General features: G+C 41.5%; 6 protein-coding genes across 6 annotated transcripts; 2 read left to right on the top strand and 4 right to left on the bottom strand.

Annotated features, from left to right (window-relative positions):
- Window positions 1-985: 985 nt before the first annotated feature.
- LOC125004910 (C5a anaphylatoxin chemotactic receptor 1) lies at window positions 986-3947 on the top strand. The gene is made up of 3 exons (XM_047579738.1): window positions 986-1160; window positions 1888-2010; window positions 2774-3947. The coding sequence occupies exons 2-3, from the start codon at window positions 1915-1917 to the stop codon at window positions 3710-3712; spliced, it is 1035 nt and encodes a 344-aa protein (XP_047435694.1). The 5' UTR covers window positions 986-1160; window positions 1888-1914; the 3' UTR covers window positions 3713-3947.
- Window positions 3948-4145: 198 nt separating this feature from the next.
- On the bottom strand, window positions 4146-10968 carry LOC125004911 (centromere protein Q). The gene is made up of 8 exons (XM_047579739.1): window positions 10664-10968; window positions 10525-10582; window positions 10315-10426; window positions 10154-10222; window positions 7567-7696; window positions 6230-6349; window positions 5388-5462; window positions 4146-5014 (listed from the first exon to the last, which is right to left on the bottom strand). The coding sequence occupies exons 1-8, from the start codon at window positions 10760-10762 to the stop codon at window positions 4823-4825; spliced, it is 855 nt and encodes a 284-aa protein (XP_047435695.1). The 5' UTR covers window positions 10763-10968; the 3' UTR covers window positions 4146-4822.
- A 667-nt stretch (window positions 10969-11635) lies between these two features.
- Window positions 11636-13706, bottom strand: mrpl16 (mitochondrial ribosomal protein L16). Its single transcript, XM_047580511.1, has 5 exons — window positions 13478-13706; window positions 13087-13158; window positions 12744-12892; window positions 12342-12635; window positions 11636-12023 (listed from the first exon to the last, which is right to left on the bottom strand). Exons 1-5 carry the CDS (start codon window positions 13545-13547, stop codon window positions 11832-11834), a joined length of 777 nt encoding a protein of 258 aa, XP_047436467.1. The 5' UTR covers window positions 13548-13706; the 3' UTR covers window positions 11636-11831.
- A 3851-nt stretch (window positions 13707-17557) lies between these two features.
- Window positions 17558-19362, bottom strand: txnl4b (thioredoxin-like 4B). Its single transcript, XM_047580574.1, has 3 exons — window positions 19161-19362; window positions 18903-19054; window positions 17558-18335 (listed from the first exon to the last, which is right to left on the bottom strand). The coding sequence occupies exons 1-3, from the start codon at window positions 19290-19292 to the stop codon at window positions 18170-18172; spliced, it is 450 nt and encodes a 149-aa protein (XP_047436530.1). The 5' UTR covers window positions 19293-19362; the 3' UTR covers window positions 17558-18169.
- Window positions 19363-19566: 204 nt separating this feature from the next.
- Window positions 19567-21446, top strand: trmt10c (tRNA methyltransferase 10C, mitochondrial RNase P subunit). The gene has a single exon (XM_047580572.1). The coding sequence runs from the start codon at window positions 19760-19762 to the stop codon at window positions 21287-21289; it is 1530 nt and encodes a 509-aa protein (XP_047436528.1). The 5' UTR covers window positions 19567-19759; the 3' UTR covers window positions 21290-21446.
- Window positions 21371-26108, bottom strand: blzf1 (basic leucine zipper nuclear factor 1). Its single transcript, XM_047580573.1, has 7 exons — window positions 26025-26108; window positions 25677-25754; window positions 24413-24873; window positions 24048-24247; window positions 23739-23867; window positions 22693-22918; window positions 21371-22592 (listed from the first exon to the last, which is right to left on the bottom strand). Exons 2-7 carry the CDS (start codon window positions 25693-25695, stop codon window positions 22407-22409), a joined length of 1221 nt encoding a protein of 406 aa, XP_047436529.1. The 5' UTR covers window positions 25696-25754; window positions 26025-26108; the 3' UTR covers window positions 21371-22406.
- Between the last annotated feature and the right edge of the window lie 488 nt (window positions 26109-26596).

Below are 26596 nucleotides of genomic sequence, written 5' to 3'. Positions count from 1 at the left end.
TTCACAACGTATGGATAAAAGCATTTTTCACTAATGAATGAAAGTCAGATCTGACTGTGGTGGCGCCACGCAAGTAGAAGAACAGACACAGAGAGAACAACTCGAGTCTGATCAAGAAGAAGATGATTATCAAGACAAACTCTACAGTAGTGGAGTCGATGCAGCTCGAGTGCTACTGTCATTAAAGATGTAGACAAGAGAAAAACGCTTAACGGAAGTTACTGATGGTGGTCTCAGATATTTCATCTTCTCTATAAGCAGTATCTGGGCCAGAGGGAAGTCTGGTTTCTGTAGGTTTTTAAAGCATCTCCTCAAGTACTATAGAAGAATAAAAAAGGGCCAAAAAAGTAATGGCTAATCCAAGTTAAGACAAAAATATTATTAATAATAGTGATTATAGTAATAACATGTATTAAAATGTTTAAATTGTAACTCGGAGGGACTAGTATATTAAGTTCTGTGGTTCTTATACATAAATAATCTGTTTCCGCTTCACACCAGTCAGCTGTGGGTACCACGTTTGAGAAAAGGAAGCTTGTGGTGACTCGTTTAAAAAAACATCACAAATCATCAGAAACAAATGGAAAAAGATGAAATGTCAAAAAAAACAAAAAAAAAACCCAAAGAAAGAAAAAGAAACCATGGAAGTGTGAAAGATCAATAGGTGTCTAAGATGGAAATAATGTAAATGGCACATTTTCCGTTCAATAACAGGCACGTACGTAACAGGACATTAACTTCCTGCCACATCCCTCATACTCTTCAATTTAATAAAATACAAAGTGAATATAAAAAAGATAGATAAGATAATGATAATTAATGAAATCTAAAAGCAAATAATGAAATGTTTTCTAGCTTTTTAAGTCTCTTTGATGTGCATCTTTTCTTTGCTTTGACATTTTCTGAACATTACAAACCGCAGCTGACAAACTTGAAGAACCAGAGCAAAGAAGTGGTTCAATTGTTGAAAATTTTTTGTAGGAAGGACATGTGTCGCAATCTCATTCTCACACAGGAAAGAAAAAGAGAGAGTGGGTGAGTGTGAGAGAGAGAGAGAGATAGAGAGAGAGAGAGAGATTGCAGTTTATAAAAGCCAGCAGGCACTCCCTCTATCTGTATCTGCTGCTCCATTGCTCCCACGTACAGCGCGAATAAAGGAGGTAAGGACAAAACTCTTTAAATCGGCATCCAAATTGCATGATGTGACTTTTAGGACACGGGTTGTAGGTCGTGTTTCTTAGACGCCTTGGTTACGGTAGGTGCTGGCAAACTTTGCCAGCTTTTAATCACTATGCCACCACTGCTATCAGTAATTTTGGCACTGGTTAATGCTGCTGCTCTGGGGAGATCAAAGAAGGTGTGTTCATTAACGCAGGAATGTTTGCATGCAGCTCAACAGAAACAGGCTTGGTCTCGATGTACGTCCATGCGAGGCCCTGGGGCTATAGTTTAAAAAAAAAAAAGGATTCCTTTCTCTTTACTCATCAACGGCATTGCACCTGACACAACCACTGCAAGTTTGTATATGACTTGAATGTACAAATCACATTATCCTACAAAACACCATCATCACTTGGTTAATCATTCAGTTTCATTGGAATAGGGTTTTGGGGGTAAACATGCAGGGGTTAACGGGTAAGGACACCCGCTTGCTTTATCTCTTACTGCGAACTGTGAATCAGAGGAGTTCGCAGAAACAAGAAACATACTGAACAAATGCAAGGAAGGAAGTCCATGATGTCACGCTGATATGTGGTGTGGACATCATTCAGTCATATTTATTTAGGAGGAGCAAAATGTTTTTTTTTTTTTTTTTTTTTCTTCTATTATGTGCCAACACAAAGTTTCTGGTGAAATGACACGAAGCTGTAATCTTTTGCGTTTCAGCTCATCTCCTGCTTGACCATCGGCACAATGGCAGCGAACCAGTCTGTGAGCAGCTCCAGCAGCATTTGGGACTCGGACGTTTCGAGAGGAATCCAATTTACAGTCACTCTCGTCATCTTCCTGGTGAGAAAACCGAGAAAGGCTGCAGAGCCGAGCTGAGCTAGAAATAGTGGACAACACCACTGCAATTAAATACAATACGCTGACATGCACATTAAAAAAAAAAAAAAAAAAAACAAAGTATTGCCTTAATCCGACAAAGCGCAGGTAAACGCGCCACTTTTGGTGCAGCTAAGATGCATATCATTCTTCTGCAACCAGCTTTTTTTTTGGGGGTCACACACCAGCGCATCTGCACATGAGCTAACATGCTGGAGAAAACTGATTTCCAGTCACCTTATCTGGCTTATCTTAAATGGATAAGGAGAACTGTGATTTCCATTTTCCATTTCCATTTGCATGTAAACATACTGATTAAGACACTCAGATAATGCGATTGGAAATTTATTTTCTGCATCATGTATACGCCTTCATCGGACTTTAACTAGACTAACCCCCAGAACAAAAACATCCAAGAAAGCTGGTCGCAAAAGAAGGAAAACAGTTGGAAGAATATTTACTCTGGGAAGTAAATATGTAGCTACAACCTGCAGCTGGTTAGCTTGGCTTAGCACAAAGACTGGAAGAAGAGGAAGAGCTAGCAGAGATATCCTTCAGACTGGCTGAGAAAATGAGATCTGTAGATCTGTAGGTGGAGGTTTTTTTTACCTTTAAATCAAGTTAGCTGGTGACTTTATACTTATTTTCACAGCTCCGGACATCTGTGTGGGATCAGAAATGAACTTTGAGGTAACTGTTTGCCATGTTGTTCTGTTCCTAACTCAAGGTGGGCGTACCGCTGAACGGCCTGGTGGTTTGGGCGCTTGGGTTTCGGAGCCGTCGGATCCGGATGCGCAGGGGCAGCGGCGAGGAGACGCGTGCGGCCAGCAGCTTCAGAGTCTACGTGCTGAACCTGGCCCTGGCCGACTTGGTGCTCCTCCTGCGGACCCCCCTCATGTTGGGCTATCTGATTAACTACAGCTGGCCATTCGGAGAGGTCTTCTGCCACGTGATCATGTTCCTTCGAGGGCTGGGATTGTACGCCTCCGCTTTCCTGCTCTGTGCTGTGGCCCTGGAGCGATGCTTGTGTCTGCTGAGGCCCGTGTGGGCTCGACTGAAAAGGCCTTACTGGGCCGTTCCTCTGGTCTGTGGCATCTTGTGGACAATGGCCACTGGTCTGTCTGCCCCGTACCTTTATTTCGCTGTCCTGCAAGAATTCAAAAACGGAACGTACCACTGCCTGGAGAGCGGAGGCTTCAACATGGGTTTGTTTGTTACGGAAACTGTGGCAGGTTTCATGTTGCCCCTGCTTGTGTTCCTGGGAAGTAACCTGGCAGTCTTCCTTACTCTTAAGCAATCAGTGCCCTTAACACCAACCTCCCCCACCTCCCCGTCAATTGCTCGTAAGATGACTAGGATGTACCAAGTGCTCTTCATCACCATGCTCCTTTTCCTCACCTGCTGGGTGCCCTATTTTGTTTGTCGGTTCTTGCAGGCCTTGTCCATTGGAAACCCCAAATTATCTAAAAATGCATTTTATGGCAAATACATATCGCTGTACTTGGTGTACATAAAATGCGCCCTCAACCCCGTGCTGTACGTGTTTGCTGCCAGAGGCTTAGGACGGGCTATCAAAGCTTCACTCCTTTCCACAGTCGAACGGCTTTTCAACGACGAGTCATCAGAGTCCATACGAAGGAAGTCACTCAAGAACTCGCAAATGTAGCACAAATATCTCATCCGAGTAAGAATAAGTGTAAATAAAACACATTATTAAAGTTTATGTAAATATGTTATGTTCCCCAATAGGTTTGTAAGTGACAGGAAATTAAGAAGTTGGTGACGTTCTGTTCTTCAGAGTGATCGTGAATGTATTTCAGTTTGATTGCACACATTTTTTGTTATTTTGTATTAAACAAGCACTTTGTACAGAAAGCACAATAAAGTTTACTTTAAAGACAGGACTGTCGTGATTTGTCAATGCAAAAGGAAGAGCGCACAACTCATCAAAGAAGGAGCTGGGTTTAGTTTCTACAGTGAGTTATGAAGAAAAACATGTCTCTGTTTGGGCATGCTGAAGGCAGGGTCATAACTGTCCACAAGAATTTACTTATGAATCATCTTGTCCGTTGATTCATAGGCATTCATAGAACACTTGGCATGGTAAATCATAAACCAAACATGACAAGGCGTCATTTTATTGTCAGTTTCCTGGCTTCATATCAACCTCTGTTGCATGGATTCATTCAGGATGGTGCACTTCGTGGCCCTGTTCCAACTAACTAGGCGGCAGTCCAAACTTCTGAATTTATGCAAAGATAAACATACACAATATCGCACCTAAGTAGTAGTAAATATGTTGTAGAACTCTTATCTCATTGTGAATCTCAGGACTGGACTTGACTTTATACACACGCAGCTTCTCTATTCTTTTCCAAAGCGTGACCTGTCTTTCATAAAAGTATCCTGTATCACACATCATCTAACACATTGGATTATAGTGCCTGATTGGACGTGTTCAAGACATATATTTGCCTTCAGCTTATACTTGTGTAAAGCAAGCAAAATAAAGTTGTTTATATGCAATATCAACAGATTTTATTATCCTGGCATCTAAATTTTCCTTCTATCAAAGGATTCACTCATAAATAAAGTTGCACATAACAACTGCCAGGTGCACAATCTGCATAGATTTATAAGAAACCGCAAAAGCAACCACAGATGGGGGAGCAACTAATTTTGCAAATGAATGCTATCTGCACAATAGTAGATGATACAAGATAACACGTGGATAACGTGCAAATTTTTTGACATTTGGTTACTTTGAGAGATTTGTCTACGTTCCCGCTGAACTAAGTGCACCACGGTTGTATATGGAGCCAGGGCTGAAGAGCCGAGCAGCGTGTTTTTGTGCCTGGAGAAGCAGCACCTGGTCATCCCGGTCGGCCTCTGGTTGCTGCAGGATTTTTCCCAGTTTCCGGGCAGTGGCCTCAGCGACACCATCTGGTATCATCTCACTCAACCGGGCCTGAGGAAAGCGAGAAGCAGGTTAATAAATATATGAGTATCATGGTAGTCATCTGCAAAATACTCTGGTTCTGTGTCATGGGAGCTGATGGGCTGCGAGCTATGAACTACAAGGCAAAGCTTTTTTTATTTGAAATTGTCATGTTCTGTCTGGGTGTTCGCAACACAGGATTACACAATGTTAAAAGACGTTTCACCACAGGGAACATGCCTAGACGTTCCTGTTACATTTCCTGTTACAGAGAGGAAGTTCCTACTGACAATTTTTTATTCATAAAAACACAACGGAAACCAAACTGATGAATTCTTTGAATAATGGTGCAAAATGGTCAGATAATGCAGGTGTCGTGAAGATGTCCTTTGTGCAGCATCACCTCTAATGTTGTTTCATCTTCTCGTGCTGGGAGAGGTGGAAGGCTGAGAACTGCTTGTTCTGTTGTTAGTAACATCTATTTGAAGACAGGAAGAAAGGTTCTGCATGAAAATTATTTTAGTTTTTTATCACATCATCAAAGAGTTGAGGTAAATGAACACCCTGCTAATCTATCTTTGCTCTGGTATCAACTATGCTGTTAACATTTCCTTTATTTTCTGGCTCAGACACATTTTCTCAAGACTGTATTGTGTCAGATCCTGCACAAGAACTACATTTCAGCCACATTTCACCATTCTGTTCAACAAAAACAGCATGACACACGCATACACATGTCTGATAACTGTGCGTGAAAAATGTGGTGGAAACTTTCTTCGTGTGCCAATGGTCCAAACATGGTTTTGGGTCACTTAAACTGCAATGTCGGCATAAATGAAATGTCTATGTAGAAGTGGAAGCTGAGGAGTTAAAAGTTAAAAACTACAATAATCACGAAGAACAATCGCGCTTGTATGCCTCCATCAACCAGTCCATCAAATGTCAGAATACTTCTGTCCATCATGTAAAGAAGACACTGAAGGCGCTTTCAAATATTAAAAAATGATCCTCTAATCGTATTATGAAACATTTTCGAGAAACTTCGAGATAAAATTCTTGAGTCAAGGCCATTTTTTGTATTATCACAAGGATCATGTTACTTCACTCTTGAGTCCAAGTTCCTTGGATATGTACCGAGATTCTTTTTTTTCTTTGTCTTTGTGTCACCCACAAAAAGAAAATAAAAAAAAAAGAAATTAAATTATTCCGTGAGTGGGAACGATACAAAAAGAACAAATATTGCACCTTTTCAGCTCGGTCCACCTCCTCCTCTACCTGGTCTCTCAGGATACTGCATGAATGCTGTAAGGACACATTCTGCTCCTCTGTCCTCTCCAGATCACGGCCCACAGTCTTCAAACCTTCCTGAATACATAAAAAACACATCACGGAATTAATTAACTTACCATGCGTTTTAGATTATTTTCATTACTTGTAGATCTGCTTAGTTTTGACATTATAAAAGTGTTATTTTATTCTATAAAAACTGCCAGGCAGGCTGCTTAGCATTTTGGGTGAGCTTTGCCTCTGTTTTATAGGCAGTTTGTACTTCTGAATTTAAGCTGACACAGAAGCTACGGCGACGATGCAGACACCTACGCAGAGACTAGCGCCATAGCTGACGTGCACCTTCCCAGAAATGTAACAACACGTTGCAAGAGCTGTGACTGGTCTGAGTGGTAGTTGGTTAGTTAGTTCTGCGTTAGTATTTCCGGCTGCTTCTCCATCTTTGCAATTTTCAAGTTGATTGGTTTTGGATTAATAAAGTGTCATGTAAGGTTAACTAAGGAAGTCTGGAAACATTTGTATGACTTGTATCCAGTCGCCATTGATGAAAGCGAGCCAGAGCTACGAGCGCACAGGTATAAATATCTCTGCGTTCAGCAGAACTCTAAGGTCACTTTTACACCAGAGCTGTTTGGTCTGCTTTAAACGGACCAGAGTCCTCCGATAGTCTACTTGGTTTGAGCAGGTGTGAACTCTGGCAGCGTGAATGCAACTGACAGTTATTGTATTGAAGCTAGAACACAGCTTGCTAATGGCTAACGTCCACTTTCAAAAAGCCTCCACTTGTATTTTATGAAGCACCGTTTTGTGCTTGCATTTGCACATTTAAAAGAATAAACTCCTTGTGGAAAAATGGATTTGTTATAATGGTAACGTTACTTATCAGTTACTGGTCGGTGCGTGATGCCGCTCCATGTTTGCCGTTTGTATTCAGAGCTGCTGACAGTCGACTTTCTTTAGACCGAACGTTTGTTTGTTTTTTTCAGGTTGAGAGAGAGGGATTTCTCCCGTTACATCGTCCAATCAACGAGCGCCCCATTTAACCAATGACGTTGCTGCTGAAAGTTTGATGTGCTTCAGAAATTACAATGTGAAAGCAGAACCGCAGAAACGAAAAGAAAAACAAAAAAACTAAATTTCCCAACTGAACTGAGTCGTCTTGGTGAGGCGTGAAAAGCACCATAAAGTGTGATTACAGCTCGGCCACAGCAGGCAGAATGAAGAGAATCGCAGCGGGATGTGAGATAGTTTATCGTCCTAGAGACATGCAGGTGACAAACCACAGTGTTTCTCACCTCCAATTTAGTGAGAGTCTTCTTTGCAAGCACTGACTTCTTGGTCTCTTCCTGGTGTCGGCGAGATGAATGCTCTAAATCTTTGAGTTTCTGCACTGGGACTCTGAGCTGTTCGCATTGAGCAAGGAAGCTAAAAAAAAAAAAAAGAGAAAAAAAAAAGAAAAATGTTTCATGCTCGTTTATCAGATTTCACTGGAATCAAAATGACACATGCTCAACCTCCCACACCCTAATCTCAACATCACCAGGTAGACTTAGCATGTAAACGTTGCATTAAAGGTCACCTGTACTCAGTGATTTAATGGCTTTGTGTGTGTGTTTTGTGTTCTCTCTCCAGTGTGATACTTTGTTTCTTCAGTTTTTGTTGAGACCAGTTTAGTTTGTTTCTGTTTTCTGTTCCTCACGTTGTGAATTGCTTTTAGTTTTGTGACCAGCTTCTCGCTTCAAGTTCCTTTAAAATAAGTTTGCTTCTCTTCCTTTTGCCCGGGTGATTTTCATTTTGTTACTACCCGCATCCCCTGGATTCCTTCTGGGGACGTAACAAAATTGGGGGCTCGTCCGGTATCTTTAAAGAGGAGTTGTTGTTCTGCTTGATGGTTTGTGTCACCCACAAACAAAAAAAATTAAAAATACAATTTGCATCCATTAAATCCACCGGATGTGGTGCTACTGTGAGTTTTAAAAACAACAGGTAACAAATGATTGCCTAAAAAAAGAAAAAACACTGTGATGTTTGTTCATTAGTATATGAGAGCCTCTTAAATGTTTGATTTTGTCCTTGTAGCTTTCAGCTTACTATGAGATCTTAATGCAAGGTCTGAACAAACCCCACTGAGTCTCAGAGGCACGTGAATGTCAATTACATTAAAGCTCTTGCCCAGCAAAGGTCACACTGTACTTATTAAGAAAACCAGTGCCAGGTTTATCTACATAAATAAACTTCATGGTATAACCAGAGTTCTAAATGTGATGTCTGTGGTGACAGTCGTGCACCAGTAGGAATTCACTTTATGTGATTTAGAAATTATTTGCTTGCCAGAGCTGAGAGAGGGAACAAAAAACGAGACAGAATAAACCACAGAAACGTGTGGCAAAAAATGAGCGATAGCAAGAGAATTCATGGAAATTCGTTACTTCTGTGGAACTGAAACCACAAAAAGTGATACGCAACATAAAAACCAGCTAAATCAAATCACAATCAAAGTCAAAGCTATGGAGTTATAGTTGCCTGGACATATCAAACTAATACGTGCAACACTTATCTGTTTTTGTTACAACAGACTGAGACCTGATCAGACTAAACCCTACAGGAAATGACTCAGGTATTACATTACATAATTCAACAAAACAATAAAAGTCTAAATGGGAGCTTGTGCAGCGGCACCTTTCATGATCCAGCACCCTGTGGATAACACTTTTTGGATGTGCGTGTGTTATGGCCGCTGGCTTTGTGTACGCGTTTTATTACTTTGGATTTTGTTGAGACCAGTTTAGTTTGTTTCTGATTTCAGTTCCACTCATTGTGAGTTGCTTTTAGTTAGGGGTGACTTCATAAAGAGGAGTTGCTGTTCTGCTTGTTGGTCACCCAGGTTGTTGTGCTTTAAATAACAGTTGGTATTGCACCCAAGTTTGTGTTTTGCCTTTGCAGTTTAAACTGCTTCCTTACCCAGGCAGGGGACTGTGCAGCTAATGCTGCTTCTACTCTTTTACGTCGGGCACTCATTTGTTGTTTTTTTATTTTCTGAGTTTGGGAGTAAAACCTGGGTGGGAATTTTGATCCCTGGCGGGAGGTTGTTGGCTGATTGTTGCCTTTAAAGTCGCCTCGAGCCCAACACACTCCTGAAGATGGAATAGCTAAAGTTTCTGTTAGGCAGGTTCTAGGGAGGTTTGTTTAATGGACGGACGTGTGTGTTCAAACAGGCCCCAGACTTAGTGTGAGTGTTACCATTGCAAACCAGTATGAAAACTTGTTTCCAGCTTTTTGAGTGGCTGGCTGCCATCTGGTCGCTGGTTCCGCTGTCTGTGGTTACAATAAGATCGACACATTGTGCAATGCTACAATGTCTTCATTGTGCAGTATTAATGTCATTGTCAAATTTTCTGCTCATTCTGCTGTAATATATTTGCTTTTTTTTAATTGCTGCTTTTAATTTACATCACACTACAGATTATTTATTGCTGCACTGAATTTACTTTTACATTTTTTTATATTCATATTACTACACATCTCGACTCTTACATGAATTCTTCTGCCTTATTACCTCCACAGCAACCAAAGGTTGCACAATCTGCTGCTTTTACCCACCCGCCTTTGTGTATTTCTTCTCTTCTCCCTTTTAATGTGCCACTATTTGCCCTCCTTATTGCCCGTAGGGAATAAATAAAGTTTTTTCTAATTGTGATTCAGATTATTTTTCCACTTGTTACCTGTTACAGACAATAAAACTACTTGCAGTGCAGCAAATCACAGCTAACATGACTCCTAATCATTAAATGTGTAAAGGGAGGGGTTAGTAAATGTGTAACTTATCTGACATTAGGTCAATGTAAATTATTTACATTTTTAAACTCCTGACTCGTAGCTCACCTTTTCTTCATTATGTTCAGGTGTTCCTGGCTCTCTTTCTTATTCGTTTGCCTCAAAGGAAGAGTTGCGCTGTGAACAAAGACATTTTCACCATTATTCACTAACTGAAACTGTCCCATCCAGGTTTGTTAACATTATTAGTAAAAAAAAAAAAAACTCACAGTATTGATAAGTCCAATATGTTCTCCAGAGCAATGATGGAGGACCTTGACATCGGCTTCCAGTTGTCCTGAACTTTGACTTTGTTGAGGAGTGAAGACGAATCTCCCTCAGCTATCAGGGAAAGAGTCAATTAAGGAAAACATAATGGTGTGGTTTGCTTTATACGTATCCCTGTAAGATTTAACACCAAAGTAAAAGCTTGTCCTAACCTTTCCTCTTCTGTGCTGATTTACGTTGCATGATCTTCTTGCCATTGGACTCCTGGTCCTGAAGTTAGAACATTATTCGAGTTAGCAGCAAGTTAACCTGAGGGGATAACTTACTTATAGACCGGTATTTTATTTTTACCTGTGTAGTTGTTGCCCCAGGTTTCTCCTCTGTCTTCTTCTTGTGTTTTGATTTGGGTGCTTTTGATGGTGCCCGGTCAGAACCTCGCACAGGTTTCATTTTTGCTAGCTAGCAACAATGAACGAATAAGACGCGAGTAACAACGAACGAAAGCTTTTCAAGTAATTAAAGTCCAGACATAAACTAATTATTTAAAGTTGACACGACGGTATGGTTCACATTTAAGTGTCTAAAATCGAAAACTAAACGTGTTTTTACTTTCAGAAAACCGACCTGTTTTCGCGCTGCTGATTTCGAACCGTTTCCTTAACAACGCGCATGCGCTGTAAAAAGAATGGGTTTATTTTTTTTTTACCCTGAGCGTGACTTGTCAGGCAGAGAAATGAAACACTATTACAAAAAAAATAATTTATAACTCTAGCTGGATTTATTTATTCCGAGTCGTACCAAAAAAAATAAATAGTAACTTCAGTAAAATGGAACATAAAGTTCAGTGTGATAAAAAGTTGCAAGTGAACGCTACCTGTGAGACCAGGCACAGGGCTTTTAAACCACCTGGCGATGAAAGCCATTTTGGGCGTAGTAGTCATGCTAGTAGTGGTTTATTTTTCACATGTATTCTTATAATATATCGTGTCTGTTTGACTTTCTGTAAAAACAGAAAAAAAAATGCCTGAGTTGCTTATATTTGAAACATTAGTCATTAAAACAGTGACACTAGTTTCTGACTACAGCAGAGTCGAGGGAAAGTCCTCGGAACATCAGTACAATGCAGTGTGGACATTATTTCAGACAGCATCAAAATCCATTATAAATAACCTGAACCACATTGTGACATTTTGTCTTTGCCCTTTGTTCTCTGTATACACATTTACATTTTTACCAGGGATTCACCATCCTTTATCATGTGTCCAACTGCACTTTTTACACCTTGAATCCAGACGCATTGTTCTCCATTACATTCACTACAAATGCTTCATATATGCTTTAATAACTTGAGCCTCAAGCAAAACTGATATACAGCATATATTTTTTATAAGCAGAGACGAGACAAAACAAATCTCTTTCACAAAATGTCAACTTAACCAATTAAAAAAAAGAAGAATAAGAAGAAGAAGAAGGAGGAAGATGCACAAATATGACTGAGAGTTATTGTCCTTTCATTTCTTCACACCCTGTCTGGGAAGTAGAATTTGCCCGTGAAGCGTCCTTGGTGGCGCAGGTCTAAGGGGCTGAGCACTCTTCTGATACCCAGCATGTTGCCCTGCGCTATACGTTTAAAGGTCCAAGGATTCTGGTTGTTCTGCTCCCTTTCCGCCTGCTCCTGTCTCATGGCTGCCAAGCTCTCTCGGCTCACAACCTGAAATAAAGTAAAAAAAAAATACATAAATATTAATATAATACAGAGAAACTGTTCATTAAAAAAGTCAATTTATTTGAGACCAAATACGTTTTCAAATAATTAAGCAATATTTTGCTGAGATCAGAGTTTTAGGAGATCAGCCCTTTTCCTACTTACTATTCATTGTACACATACACTATAATCGTCCGTCAGTTTATCGGGTTGTTAAACTTACACAGTATAAGCAGGAAGTGACTAAGATAAGATAAGACTTTATTCATACCACAGTGGGTAAATTCTCATTGTTAACATTGTGTACATAATCTGCATTGTCACCTTGGCAGGGAAGGGCAGCTTCTTTGCCACTTCAGTCAAAATGCTCTCCACCTCCGCCAGCTCCACCTTTCCGCCCACCTCCACAATCAAACGGCCGCTACGAATTGGCGTCACATAATGGTCGATGGCTCCTTTGCCCCCACCCATGCGGTGGCCCAGGCTTTTCCGTGTGATGGGCTTATTCGGAGGATTAAAGCGCCACTTGGCAAAGGTCGTCCTGGCATCCATTTTACGATTGATGGTAAGACGCATCATCTCTATGTGACCAAAATGGAGGTATCCCCCACCGAAAGCCTGACCATCACAGAAATAAAGAAAGAGGGAAGTGAATTTAATGCTTTTAAACTGCAATACTGCTGATATTTCTAAAGAACAGAGTCTGCAGAAAATAAATGCACTCACCACAATACCATATTGTCCGGTAGTGAAGTTCTGTCCTCCCTTAGTTGGGCCTTGGATATCCCGAAGTCTCCTGAACATTTTCTTGGGGTTTTTAAAGTTAGGCGCCTTGTTCATAAACTTCAACTTGGGTTTTTCCGGCAGCACCACATCTATGGAGGTAAATGTAAATAAATAAATAAAACGAGAAGGGAATCATGAAGTAAAATATGGACCAAACATTAAGATAGAACTCCTTAGAATGTGTTTATCCACGTCTTTGCGTCTGCTGTGCACATTCATACATTCAATATCATCACTTACAAATAATATACAAGAAATAAAACAGGAGGAGATAGATCATTACCACTGTAGTCTGGAGGGATTACATATGTCTTCATCCCTGCGGTGATAATTTTCAAACAGCTGTGCAAAGAACCTACGGAGAGGAAAATGAGACACATCTTTGCATGATGCTTGGCAAAAAAAAAAAAAAAAAAAAAGCAGTAAACTGAAATATCATTTAGTGCTGCTCGGGACAAAAGCACAGCATGAATTTGCAAAAGTTACATCTATACGACTGCAATTTATCAATGAAAATAACTGCTATCCCTAATTTGTGCACTGTTTTAGTAAGAGAAACAAATGGAAATTTTGTTTTAGTACAATTTTTTTATGCTGTTATGTTACTGGTCTGACCCCGCAAAAACTAAAATGATTTTGACGTCCCTGATATACACAACGTTAACCTCCATTACCTTGTTGGTGACCATGGGCTCCACAGACACCGTTCAATCCGCCGACAACCGCTTTAAGGAGGTAATTCATGACGCTAACGTTGAAATACGAACTATAAACACGAAACTATTACTTTATGTGGTCCATATATCTGCACTGTACGTGTTTTTCTGATTAAATTGTTACGGACTCCACGCTTTGCAAGGTCGCCGCCATATCCGCGTCATTTCCGGCCGAGGAAGGAAGAAGCGCTTCCGAAAAACCGGTTTTCATAATAAAATAAAAAATAAATTTAAACAAATCTACAGCATGGCACGCACACGTATTGTATTTAATACGTGACTCGAGACCACATTTCAGACCATTTTTATAGTTTAATTTATTTCATACAATGACGAAACGGAAACTGATATGCCATATTGGCAATGGCAATTGCAATATACGAAGCAACAGTAAATCAGCTGTGTAATCGTTCTTGGAATAAACATTGCCTCATTTCCATTGTAAACAAACACATTGTACAACTGTAATGTAAATGCAAAATTAGAAAATACTGGTACTGCTTCTACTATTATTTTATTCTGAAAGTCTAATTTTCTATTTTCTTGCGCTTTTATTTTCATGCTTATTTAAGTGATTTCCTTGTCCCACTGAGCAAAGTGACCAGAGTCAAATTCCTTGTTTGTGCATACTTGGCCAATAAAGCTGATTCTGATTATGATGATGATTCTTATTATTATTAATGATGATAGAGGGAGTACAGACCAGTCCAGTATCATGTGCTTCACGGAAACGTGGCTGCACGAGCAGATACCGGACTCCAACGTCGCCATCCCCGGCTTCCAGACGGTTCGAGCCGACGGAGACACCACCGTGACCGGCAAGAAGAAAGGAGGGGGCCTTGCCGTGCTCGTGAACAGCAAAACAACTGGACTACAAACTCAACAACCTGGGGCCTTCATCATCATCACAGGTGACTTTAACCACGTGTCTCTGTCATCCACACTCCCAACCACTGGGCAGGTCAGACCACAACCTAGTCCTGCTCTCACCATCGTACAAGCCTGTGGTTCAGCGGGCACCCAGTTGCAGTGAGGACGGTGAGGAAACGGTCTCCTGAGGCAATGGACACACTACGTGGAGCGCTGGAGGACACAGACTGGGACGCTCTTTATGAGCCACATGGTGAGGACATTGACGGCATGACTGACTGTGTCTCTGAGTACATTGGGTTCTGCATTGACAACACCATCCCGACTAAAGAGGTCCGCTGCTACCCAAACAACAAACGGTGGGTAACCAGCGACCTGAAGGCCCTTCTCAACAAGAAGAAGAGGGCCTTTAGATCAGGGGACTGAGCAGAACTCAAAAGAGTACCAAGGGTGCTCAAACGCACCATCAGGGAGAGCAAGGACAACTACAGGAGGAAACTGCAGCACAAACTGGAAGAAAACAACACCAGGGACGTCTGGAGAGGGATGAGAGAGATCATCAGCTTCCAGAGGAGAGGTGGGGGAGCAGTGGAGGGGGATGAACAACGCGCCAAAGAGCTGAACTTGTTCTCAATAGGTTCAACTCCGACCTCAACACCTCTGGTGGCCCCTCTACTGCTTCCACTGCTTCTCCCAGCAACAACCGGTCCTGGCACACCTCAGACCGCTGGTGCGCCCATCACATGACCCCCTGCAGTTTGCATATCAGCCCCATGCTGACGTTGATGATGCAATCATCTACCTGATGCAGAAGGCCTACTCCTCCCTGGGCAGACCCAACACTTCAGTCCGGTACAGGGACCTGGTTGACCGCTTTGTGAAGTGGTGTGGGGAGAACCACCTGCAGCTGCATGTGACGAAGACGAAGGAGATGGTGGTGGACTTCAGGAGGAACAAGCCCCTGCTCTCTCCTGTCTGCATCGGTGGGACGGATGTGGAGCGTACAAGTACCTGGGGGTCTCACTGGACAATAAACTGGACTGGTCCACCAACACAGAGGGCGTCTACAAGAAGGGCCTGAGCCGACTTTACTTCCCGAGGAGGATCGGGTCCTTCAATGTCTGCAACAAGATGCTGCAGATGTTCTATCAGTCTGTTGTGGCGAGCACCATCTTCTTCGCTGTGGTGTCCTGGGGTGCAGGCATCAAGACAAAGGACGCCGACAGACTGAACAAACTCATCAGAAAGGCAGAGTCTGTTGTTGGCTCGAAGCTTGTCACCCTGGAGGAGGTGGTGGAGGACAGGATGCTGGCAAAGCTGCTGGCAATCATGGACAATCCCTCTCACCCCCTCCACAAAACACTGGACAAACTGAAGACTGACTCAATCAAACCGCTGCTTGCAATTATGTATGGCCACCTTGCACATATGACACATTTCTATGTGTATATTCTTCTTCTTATTATTATTATTATCATTATTATTGCATACTGCTGCAGCTGCCATTATTAGTACTACATACTTTTATTACTATTATATACTCTGTTATATATTATATTATTATATTATACACTATACTACTATTATATACTGTAGTTACAATAACACTACCATCATATCATCGGTACTACTGCCATCATCTTGCCACTGCACCTTATCTACCTATGTATCTTGTGTTTTTTAAGTGTCCTTGTCCTATTCTGTGTTTTTACCTTTGCTTTTATTTTCATACCTCAGTATTTTATTGTATTGTATTTTATTGTACTCAAATACCGGACTGCTGTGACAACCTCATTTCCCTTTGGGGATCAATCAATCAATCAATCAATCAATCAACCAACCAACCAACCAACCTATCTACCAACCTATCTATCTATCTATCTATCTATCTATCTATCTATCTATCTATCTATCTATCTATCTATCTATCTATCTATCTATCTATCTATCTATCTATCCATCTATCTAGAGCATACCGAATCCTTTCAAGATGTAATGTATCAGTCAGTGCAGATATCCATGCCCTAAAAACTGGTCTCATTCGTGCAAAGTCATATTTGATGCACATATAACGAACACAACCAAGTTAGAGGACAAACATAATAATCATTTTTAAATAAACTAAAACCATGAGCCTAAGCAGCAACTTCGAGCTGTTTTGAAATTCAGTGGCTCTTACAACACCTGATAACATGCCATGTCAGAGCTGAACATGTCAGAGCTTTGCAATCACATGCCTACATGACATACAATTCCTTTTAAAATTAACCATAAACTGACCATGTGGTAGGAGGAAGTGCCCGGCTGGTTTGGTGATGTAACTCACAGCATTTTTGTAAGAGGCTGTCGAGCTATACACTTCAACACCTCTCAGAAGTGCATACTCACTAATATTGCAATATAGGACAGTCTTACAATAATCATCCTTTAAAGGAAGCGGCGACTGAAAAAAGTGGATTTGCAGTTTCCTCTTAGTGTTGCTGAAGCAGTGGAGTAATCTATCCTGTCCATCTGCTGCTCGGTGAAGTATGCAACGTGTCCGCTTCCTCATACATGTTCAATACCATGAATGTGGAAGTGTCGCCTCCATGGAATGAGTGTCAGTGTCATTTCAGCTCAGGACTTCCTCCCACTGTCTAAAGAAATGCTCGTTTGGTTGATTGGTGATTCTAAATTTGCCATAGGTATGAATGATTCTGAGTCTGGTTTTGAGACACTTTAAAAATATCTATATATCTCATGTCTGTGATTGTAGATTGGACTGTATATTTTCAGTACATTTTTTGTAACTAAACTACTTCATTCTTACACTATTTTTAAGATTGTTTCATCTTTATCTTATTTTTCCTTGACTCGCATCCTAATGTCTGTGTCTGGTCACATTTATGTTCTCTGTTATTTTGAGACTCTTGGACAAAACTGTTTCCCTGCAGGGATCAATAAAGTGATCTTGAATCTTGAATGGCAACTCACTACTCAGCCAGTTGAGAGACATCAGTTAAACCAGCACGTTTTTACTGTAGGAGGCAACCACAGCACCCACAGAAATCACAGATATATATAGAGAGAGACTATATATAGAGACAACATAAAGAGGACGCCTGCAGGGTTAAACCCAGACCTTCTCGCTTCTTCTGCAGAACAAACCAAACTTACAGAGACTGTTAAGAAAGTTTGTGGATCAAATTTTATTATATTAACAGCAAAGCATGTTCACCGGATAAATTAAGTAGCATCTCTCTGCTGTCTACAACTGTTTTCCATGGGAAACATCAAAATGGCACAAGACATTTTCATAAGAAAACAAAAAACTTTGTTAGTCAAAAGTCATAACTATCGAAACATATGACATGTGTAACTCCACGGTCAAAATTGCAAAACACACAACCTGTGAAACTTCTGCGCAACACTGTGAAACCTTGGTTAACATACCTTTACAGTTGTTTGGTTGTTAATACTCTGTGTAAACAGGAAGGACCAAGTGTTTAAATACCTGAGGTCTGATTCTATACACGTCCTTCCTTATGAATCATTTGCAAAACCACTTTTGCTGCAGGTTTGCATCTTGTGTTATTTATATTGTTCAATGTCATTTGCATGCAAAGGGACAAACAAATAAAAACCAGAGGGAGTAAAGGCCAATGTCTGTAATTCACTCTCTCAAGAAAATAAAAAAAACATTTACAAGTCACTCACCCTGAAACACATCAGCCTTGAAAACAGTGTTGCTTAGTGGCGGAAAGTCAAAGCTATTTCTCTTAAATAGTAGTAGTGTTGGCTCTAAATCCCGTGGTAGAGAAGATCATATTTGGGAATATTTTGCGGATCTATTGGACTCTGAACAATCATTTTCCCTCGCATGGCTCCTCTGTAGATCACTTCGATAAGGTCCTTGAAATCTTGCTTGGTCTTGAAGCTGCCGACGAACTTGGTGTGATCTGGAGAACTGAAAAAAGAACAATTATCAGACACTTGCTCAATTATAACACATACATAACAAGTATATAAGTAGTTGCCTTAAAGAGTTTTGTGTTTTGGATGGTTGTTTCAATTACTTATTGTATAGTGATCATTGGGAAATTGCTTGATCACAGTAGTTAGTAGCAAATAAAAACACTCTTGAGAACAAGTAAAAAGAAGAAGATAAAATAAAATAAGATTAAGATAAAATATAAGTAAAATCCAGTTAAAAAAATAGTATAAGCACACATTTTAATAGAAAACAGAATTACAGTGCAGAATGAACTATGAACAAATGTACAAAAAGAGCAAAGAAGCTTTTTTCTTTCAGATTTCTCTTACACCTTATTTTCTTTATTGATTTAGTGTTGTTAGTGAGGGAAAACTGCAAAGTAAGAACTTTTTAATAAGGTACAACCTGCTGTTTTTTAAATTGTGCATATGACAACAAACACCTTAAACCTTATTCTAACTTTCTTTTTGAAAATAACATGAATGTTTCTTGGTGTTTGGGGCTTTTTTTTTTAATAGGTCAATTAATTAATTCGCTCACCCATAATCCACTTTCATGTGCTGCCCGTTGAAGAAGAAAACAGTGGAGGGGATGTAACTGATGTCAAAATATCGTGTGTAGATGGGAGCTTTATCCACGTCCACGATGTAGATGGAAGCCATGTTGCTCAAGTCGTGCGCAGTTTTTGACAGCTGCAAAAAAAAACAACAACAACAATAATAATGATGATGATAAAAACCGAAATGACAAATGAGCACAAAAATGGTAGTTTATTTATATTGACGTTAACGAACTTACAATTTCATCGATCTGCAGACAAACCGAGTCTTCGTCTCTGCCAAACCTCAAAACCACGACCTTTTCCGCGACGCCTTTGATAACTTCATCTATGTCTTTTTTGCAAGTTAATTTGGGCAAAAACAAACTCATTCTCGTGGCTAAAATATTAGCTTCGCCGCTGGTGCTACGAGTAAAAAGGAAATTGCGTAATTTCTGTCGTCCGACAGCATAAAATGTCCGTCTGGAAACTATATTTATGTAAGATTGGAAAAACACAGCTAGCATAATTAATTATATAAGTATATTGATGCCTCCGGATATTGAGTTGAACTTTATTACACATTAAAACATGTTGTTATTTTCTTCTTGACAAACATACCACGTACCACCTCGATGCGTTTCATTACGGAACATTAGAGTGTGACACCAAGTAACAACGTGACCTTCCCCCGGTAGTTGATATACCGGACCATTGACACATGTTTAATTTTGAGTGTTTTATCGGTCAAGATGCGGATTCGTGAAACTTTTTTTCTCCGAAGCACAGAGACAATCCAGTAGTGAGGGTTTATATTTATAGTTTCACTTTTGAAGCAACTTTAAAGGGATTTATAGCCATGCTACGACTCTTCGCTACCCAAGCTTGCAATGTATTCCGAAACTGCAGTCGTTTTTCGGCATCGTATGGTACCAAGAGGCAAATGAGCGGTTTTCTCCTGGTCCACAGCTCCTGCCATCACAGAGTATCCGTCCTCAGTCGCCCCTTCAGTACGGGAACCTCTCCGGGGAAAGATGTTCTTCATATAGAAGAAGATGAATCCAAAGACAAGGAGACGTTGGACCTGGACGGATGGAAATCTGTGATGAGATCCCAAGCAGCATTTGAGAGTAAGCAAGTCAGCAGTGAAGCTGAAGCAAGTGATGATGGTGAAAACCTAAAAGAACCAAGAGGGGATTTAAGTGAGGCCGCTTCCTTGGAGGCAATTCGAGATCTTGTCTGGATGTGGCAGCAAGCTGGCAAGCAAGTACCGCAGGAGATCACGGATGAGGAGCTTCAGACGCTGGCAAAGCTCACCACCAAGTCCGCCAGTAAGAAGTACCTGAAGTACCTGGCTCAGAAGGAGAACCACAAACTGACTCGCAAGGTGAAGCAGCAGCAGAAGAAGGCGGAACGAGAAGCCTGGATGAAGGAGAAGAGAGAACGCGAGGGCGATGCTGAGGAAGCGCAGGAGTTAAAAAACACATTCGTGCTCCAGTTCTGGAACCGCACCCTGGACAATCTGCTGGCGTGGAGGAGCGCTCAGGCCATGTTGTTCGGTCAGCCGCTGGTGTTTGACATGAGCTACGAGTCCAACATGAGCAGGCGGGAGTTGGAGAACACCGTCTCCCAGCTGCAGGATGTGGAAGCGTGGAACCGGCGTGCTACCGACCCCTACCACCTCCATTTCTGCAACCTGCAGCCAGACGGGGGCTACATGAAGGAGCTGCTCAAACAATACGGTGCAGAGACCTGGGAACGGATATTTATCACTGGCACCGACCGCCCACACATCGACGTGTTCCCCCGAGAGCAGCTCGTATACCTCACGGCCGACTCCCCTAACGTCCTCCGCACCTTCGACCACTCCAAGGTCTACATCATCGGAGCTCTGGTGGACCGGTCGATCCAGTCAGGCTTAGCGTTGGCTAACGCCAAGCGTCTGAACTTGGCCACAGCCCGTCTACCGCTGGATGAGCATCTCCACTGGGAGATAGGAACCAAAAATCTGACTCTGGACCAGATGATCTGCATCATGCTCACTCTGAAGGAAACGGGAAACTGGGAAGAGGCGTTGAAGTTCGTGCCTCAGAGGAAGCACGACGGCTTCCACCCGAAGCAGGCACAGAAAAAGAGAATACGTAAGGGGTTCAACGGTCGACCGCAAGAGGATGGGGACAGGCTGAAGACAAGTGTAAAGACATTTAAAAGCCAGAGTTTCTACAAGTCCCAGAAAGAGGTGGAGTTCACTAGAAGAGACAGAACGTCTGGATTGGCCAGCGACAGAAAAAATACACCAGCTGCAACCAAAGTGCGGACTTCGTCTAAGAGTACCATGGAAGGAAGGAAAAGGGCAGGCAAATCAAAGATATGGGGACATGATGAGTAAGGTTAGGAAGGACATGTATGTTCAAATGAAATTTAAAAAACTGTTGAATAAAATGTTGTAACGTGCCACTTTGAAATCCAGTGCCGGTTTCGCAACGTACAAACTGCTTTGGTTTTTATTTAAGTCGTACATTAAAAACAAAAGATGTACAAAACTATTTCTAGTGTACATTCAGTGTAAATGATACAGTCATTACTGCAAAGAGCAAACTTGTCATACACATGAAATAAGCTAAAACATTATACAGCTTTAAAGAATCACAGAAAGGCATATGCGTTACGTAACCATTCATTTCATGGTAACAGTCTTATGTTTGTTTTTTTTTTTAAATAAAAACAAAATATATCCCAACTCAATGCAAATAAATATAATTCGGCCTTTCTTTGAATGATACTACTGCACAATAATAATTTATTGTAGTACCATAAGTCCACGTCCAAAATACTGAATGTATATTATTATAATCCATTTACAGTATGCCGTATGCAAAATGTTTATATATTCATCCATTTTTCTCAAATGTGATAGCACCATAATACAGAGGAAGTGGAGGCTTGTGGAGACATCCTGCCTTATTTTCAGTCACAGTGCATTCAGTCCATTATTCTGCAACAGACTGACTAGTCAACTCTACCTCACACTGTGCATTAAAGCCTTTTTTGCTCAGTAAATTATGAGTAGCCGCTGTTCACGTTTGAACGAGCGCACGCTCGTAAAAGTGTCTGTTCGCTGCGCAACAACGAGCTAAAAACCCACTTCTCAGTAATAAACATCACCCTCCGTGGTTTAAATGGCTCTGAAATGCATTCAATTTTATCATTAACACATCACAATTCCAAAACAAACGAGTTAATTTCCTTATTTTGACCTTTCAAGTCACAGACTGCAAAAATAAACAGCAGGTTGATAGTGTTTAAAACCTTCCCCTGAAATGGTATAAATCTAATAGTCACGCAAACCACAAGCAATGGGGTCAAGAGCAGCCAACTTCTGCTGTTGACTGAAGAAACCCTCAACATACAGCATCAATACTCCTCAGAATACACTCAGTCATTTGAAATCAGCTCTGTGGCTGCTGTCGTGTCAGGCAGGGACATCCCGGCTTCCCTTGGACCTTCTAGAGCACCAGGATGTCTCCAGTGCAGCGCTCACAGCAGTTAAAGGTAATGTTCTCATAGCGGGTGTAAGGGTGGAACCTGCCGATGCTCTTCTTGCTGCTCAGGAAGTTTGCGGGTGTGGAGTCACTGAGTGGAGGCTCTGCTTTGTCTTCCGAGCAGGAAATTGGATCTAAAATCTTCAGTACCTGCAAAGGAAAACAAGTAACACATTTATGAATCACCTAATAAAAATGTTAGACAAGTATCTTGAGGGGTAAGATTTGTACAGTGATATAGAGTTGGTACCTTCTCAGCCATCTTTTCTGCTGGTGTGCTGCACAGCTGCTCAACAGCTGCACTGCTGCTTTTCACTACACTGCTGCTGCTGGTGTTCCCCAGGAGGTGGGAGTTAATGGCATCTGCCAGCTTGTGATTGGCTGCTGCCAGCTCTCCAGTACTGAGGGGCTGTGCACTGGGGTAGTATGTCTGCTGTCTGCCCCACTGCAGAGACACCAGGAGCTGCTCCAGAGATCTGAAGACACAAAGGCAATCAATGCAAAGACTTATCGTGGGGTCTATCTGGCCCTTTTAGCTGTACACAATAGTTCTTTTAAAATGGAGCATTGAAGTTGCCTACAACAGCAGACAGGTCAACACTGCGTCACTCATGATTTAGTATCTGTGACAAAAGCTGTGAAACTGTAACCTGCTGCCCACAACCCCAGACAGCCATTGATTTAATCTGGTCTGAATATTTAAATATCCGCTGTGTTACAGTGAAAAATGAACTTCGTTGTGCAATTTCCAACTAACTAATTACAATGCAATCACGAGTGACACATCACAAACGTGCGCACACTTCTCCCTGAACGGAACAGATGGACAGGCGTAACTTTGTTACCCATGTACAACACGGCCTTAACATGTGCCCCCCCTTGCAGGTAGTTCTGTTAGTTACAAGTAGGAACCACATGTTCCTAATGAAAAACAAACAGAACCCTAAATGTCTAGTAGTTCAAATTTATGAAATAAAAATAAATAATTTTATTATTCTAAAAATAAACTTGTAATTTGTTAAACATATATGTGCTATAATAGATGGGCTATTAAAATGTAGGTAAAGTACACATCACACGTTTTTAATGGTCACCAGACGGTGGACACAGAACAGCAGAACTATTTTCTTAAAATGCTGGATCATGCAGGAATGATGCAAGTAGAGCGTATTAGTTAACTAGTGGCTGCAGAACCCATTCAGCCCTGATGACCTTAAGTTAACGCAGTGTCCTGTCCATGACCGTGAGGATTTTCAAGTTGTAAGACGTTACAATAAATACTTAATTAAGTGTTACCTGTGGGTAAGCATCATGTCTCTGGAGAACTCCTCTCTCTCCAACAGCAGGTCTTGAATTGCTCCTTGTGCCTCTCTGGTCTGTCTCTGCAGAGCTGCTCTGGCATTGGTCAGTTCCTCTGCCATGACTCTGAGGAGACAACAATGATGCAAGCGTCAGCGCAAAGAAGAGAACCATGTCCTCTTACTGATACCAGTAGATAAATCATGTTCTAAATGCATTTATCTTACTCTAGCTACGTGGAATTATCTTACAATATACAAAAGTTTTGTTTAATTAGATGAGATTCCAATAACTTTTTTACTATACCTGCTGGCCAGGAACTTGCTCCTCCAAACGTCGCACTGGATGCTCATTCGCTCCAGCTGCTCGGCGGTGTGTGCCAGAGACCGGCCCAGAGCCTCGTTCTCCAGAATCAGCTGGTTCTTCTCTCGTGCCATGCGCTCAAAGTGGTACTGAAGGTCATCGCCCACCGAAGCCACCAGCAGTTTCTTCAGCTCACGGTTCACCTGACACACGGAGTTAGTAAACATTAATAGCCTGTAAAACTTAAAAACTTGTTTGCAGATCACTGTTACACTTATGAAAACCTTTAATATACACTGAATATTAAACAGTATAACCTGACTGTGTATCACTTCATATCATATATGTCCATGTCATCAGGGCCTTACCTCTGTCTGCACGCGGAGCTGATTGGAAAGGCCTTCCTTGTCCTGCAGCAGCCTGCGTTCAGAGTTCAGCAGCTTCTGCAGCTGTCCTCTCCAGTCCTCCACCAGTGGTAGTGGAGGAGAGCCTTGCTCCTCAGACTGCTGCCCAGCCTCCCCTTTCCCCTCGACAGGTCCTGTGCGACTACTTCGGCTAATAGCAGATCGCGGGATGACAATTCTCACAGCTTCCACTTCTGTGCAAGCCTCTCGACTCACCTTACCCAAGTGGAGCACGCCGAGGGGCTGGTGGGCGGCAGGCTGGGCGAGATGGGAGGATTTTGGGCTGTGTTTTGGGCTAGCTATCTTCAAGAGGGGAACCTCGGATGGACTCGGAGGTCGTGTGTCTGTGATAACCTCCAGGGTGGCTGCTGGTTTTTCTGTTTCCATGCCATCGCCTGCACCTCGTACAGGCACCCGGGCTGAACCTGAGGATACACATTAGGCCATGTTTACACTTAAACATATCCAGAGCTGTTCAGTCGACGATAATCATTCTTATATAACAGATACACACGTCATGCACTGAATTAAGGTTTTTTTCCAGGGACAAACCACACAGTCAAACGCTTTATTGTGTCAAGCAGATGCCAAAGTACAATCAACGCAGTCCACCCACAAAACAAACTTAACGCAGCTTGTTAGGTTTCCTGCAGCTGTTTTGCTACTCATCAAAATAGCTCATACCACTCTAAATGACTGATTTTCAGTTTTAAAAGACTAGTTTTATCAAAATCAGAGAGGACAATTATGAAACTCACAGATAACAGGATCCATTTGAGTCTAGTCATGTGAGTTTCAGGTGGGCCCCACCCGCAGATGACCCTGATAAAAACCTAAACTTTCTACTTGTTTTTAAAAACTGAAAAAAAAAACACTTGAATGAATGAGCGGCGAAACATGTCCAAGATCATAATCATATAATCAGAAAGTCCCTTTCCAGTACCATAATGGAAAGTACATTGAGTAATGTTTTTGTGTTCCCAGTTAAATACATGTGGTGCAGCAAAGCATTAAAATCTGAGTAGATTCATTATCTTGTTGAAACTGATTAAATCGAGCATGTTTACAGCTTTATACTAAACCGTATCCGAGCAGTACAGGGAAAAGCTGAACAACTCTTGGTGTCTGCCCAAACAGAAGTGGTTAGTCAACACCTTCTTGCGGTTTTCATTCACTTTAACAGCGACCGTATGACAAATATAACAACAGGAAACAAAGCATTACTTACTTCTCACGGCTGTAGTCATGGTGGAGGTGGACGTGTTACTTCAGATAAAAAAAAAATCTGTGCCGTTGACCCTTAATCCTGAGGACACAATATATCGTTGTTAGCACTTCTTTGTTTTTGTGTGATAAAAGAAAACCAATAGTCAAAAGTAACGGCTAATACCTGTGGTACTGATAACTAGCTAACAACAAGCTAACTCGCTAATCTTAGCTAAAACAAAGCGGCTAATTATCAACGCAAGTTAAAAACAAACGTGGATGCTACCAAGACAAATGAACGGAAAACTCTCCCCGGAATAATGTTTGAACAAATATTATGGGTTCATAATAAAGTACTGCGTTTACATACCGGGTAATAGTCCTGCTGGTAGCCTCCTCTCCCCCCTCAGTTAACTCGGTGTAAGCAGCTGTTTATTTTGCCACCGGAAACAGTTGGCCTCTCGTGGGCAGACGAGACCTGTATTAGCCCCGAGTTTAGTCTTTCAGGCAAAACTTCCTGTCTGGACACCGCTCTTCTCTCTTCTCTCGCAGCACCAACACACAAAGGCGACACGCTGTCAGTAGATTAAAGCACAAATAAGTATAACATTCTGTATTGAATGTCGTAAACAAGTTAGTACGTGTACAAGTCAAGCCTTGATAGTCGTGCTGAGGAGAGTAAAAAACCCACGCTCGGCAGAAAAACCTGTGTCGTGTATGCTACGCAATACTGTGTTTACAATACCGTAATAAAGAAATAAGTAAATACAAAGACGTCAGCAGCTAAGTAAACGAGAAGCGCATACATGAGATAAATTAAAGGGCAGATAACTCCCAGGGTTATAGCTTATGTAAGAATGAATGTTAGTGGTCACTGTTAGTTTGGGGGTAGAACTTTGTTGTTTTGTATTTTGTTTTGTCTGTTTTTCTTAATATCTGTGT

The sequence above is a fragment of the Mugil cephalus genome, chromosome 3, assembly GCF_022458985.1.
Source record: "Mugil cephalus isolate CIBA_MC_2020 chromosome 3, CIBA_Mcephalus_1.1, whole genome shotgun sequence".
In the NCBI taxonomy this organism is placed as follows: domain Eukaryota; kingdom Metazoa; phylum Chordata; class Actinopteri; order Mugiliformes; family Mugilidae; genus Mugil; species Mugil cephalus.
The sequence above is the reverse complement of the archived record's forward strand: the minus strand, read 5'-3'. Positions and strand labels throughout refer to the sequence as shown.

Coding starts and splice junctions, on each gene's coding strand:
- trmt10c (XM_047580572.1), top strand. CDS start 19,760: ATGCTACGACTCTTCGCTACCCAAGCTTGCAATGTATTCCGAAACTGC.
- mrpl16 (XM_047580511.1), bottom strand. CDS start 13,547: ATGAATTACCTCCTTAAAGCGGTTGTCGGCGGATTGAACGGTGTCTGT. Junction 13,159..13,477: donor AGCCCATGGTCACCAACAAG/GTAATGGAGGTT, acceptor TCCTCTCCGTAG/GTTCTTTGCACAGCTGTTTG. Junction 12,024..12,341: donor AGCTGCCCTTCCCTGCCAAG/GTGACAATGCAG, acceptor ACTTTATTTCAG/GTTGTGAGCCGAGAGAGCTT.
- LOC125004911 (XM_047579739.1), bottom strand. CDS start 10,762: ATGAAACCTGTGCGAGGTTCTGACCGGGCACCATCAAAAGCACCCAAA. Junction 10,223..10,314: donor ATATTGGACTTATCAATACT/GTGAGTTTTTTT, acceptor CTTTGTTCACAG/CGCAACTCTTCCTTTGAGGC. Junction 6,350..7,566: donor AGACTCTCACTAAATTGGAG/GTGAGAAACACT, acceptor TTATGTATTCAG/GAAGGTTTGAAGACTGTGGG.
- LOC125004910 (XM_047579738.1), top strand. CDS start 1,915: ATGGCAGCGAACCAGTCTGTGAGCAGCTCCAGCAGCATTTGGGACTCG. Junction 2,011..2,773: donor TCACTCTCGTCATCTTCCTG/GTGAGAAAACCG, acceptor TCCTAACTCAAG/GTGGGCGTACCGCTGAACGG.
- blzf1 (XM_047580573.1), bottom strand. Junction 24,248..24,412: donor AGCTCCGCGTGCAGACAGAG/GTAAGGCCCTGA, acceptor TCCGTGTGTCAG/GTGAACCGTGAGCTGAAGAA. Junction 23,868..24,047: donor AGCAAGTTCCTGGCCAGCAG/GTATAGTAAAAA, acceptor TTGTCTCCTCAG/AGTCATGGCAGAGGAACTGA.
- txnl4b (XM_047580574.1), bottom strand. CDS start 19,292: ATGAGTTTGTTTTTGCCCAAATTAACTTGCAAAAAAGACATAGATGAA. Junction 19,055..19,160: donor GTCTGCAGATCGATGAAATT/GTAAGTTCGTTA, acceptor TTTTTTTTGCAG/CTGTCAAAAACTGCGCACGA. Junction 18,336..18,902: donor CACATGAAAGTGGATTATGG/GTGAGCGAATTA, acceptor TTCTTTTTTCAG/TTCTCCAGATCACACCAAGT.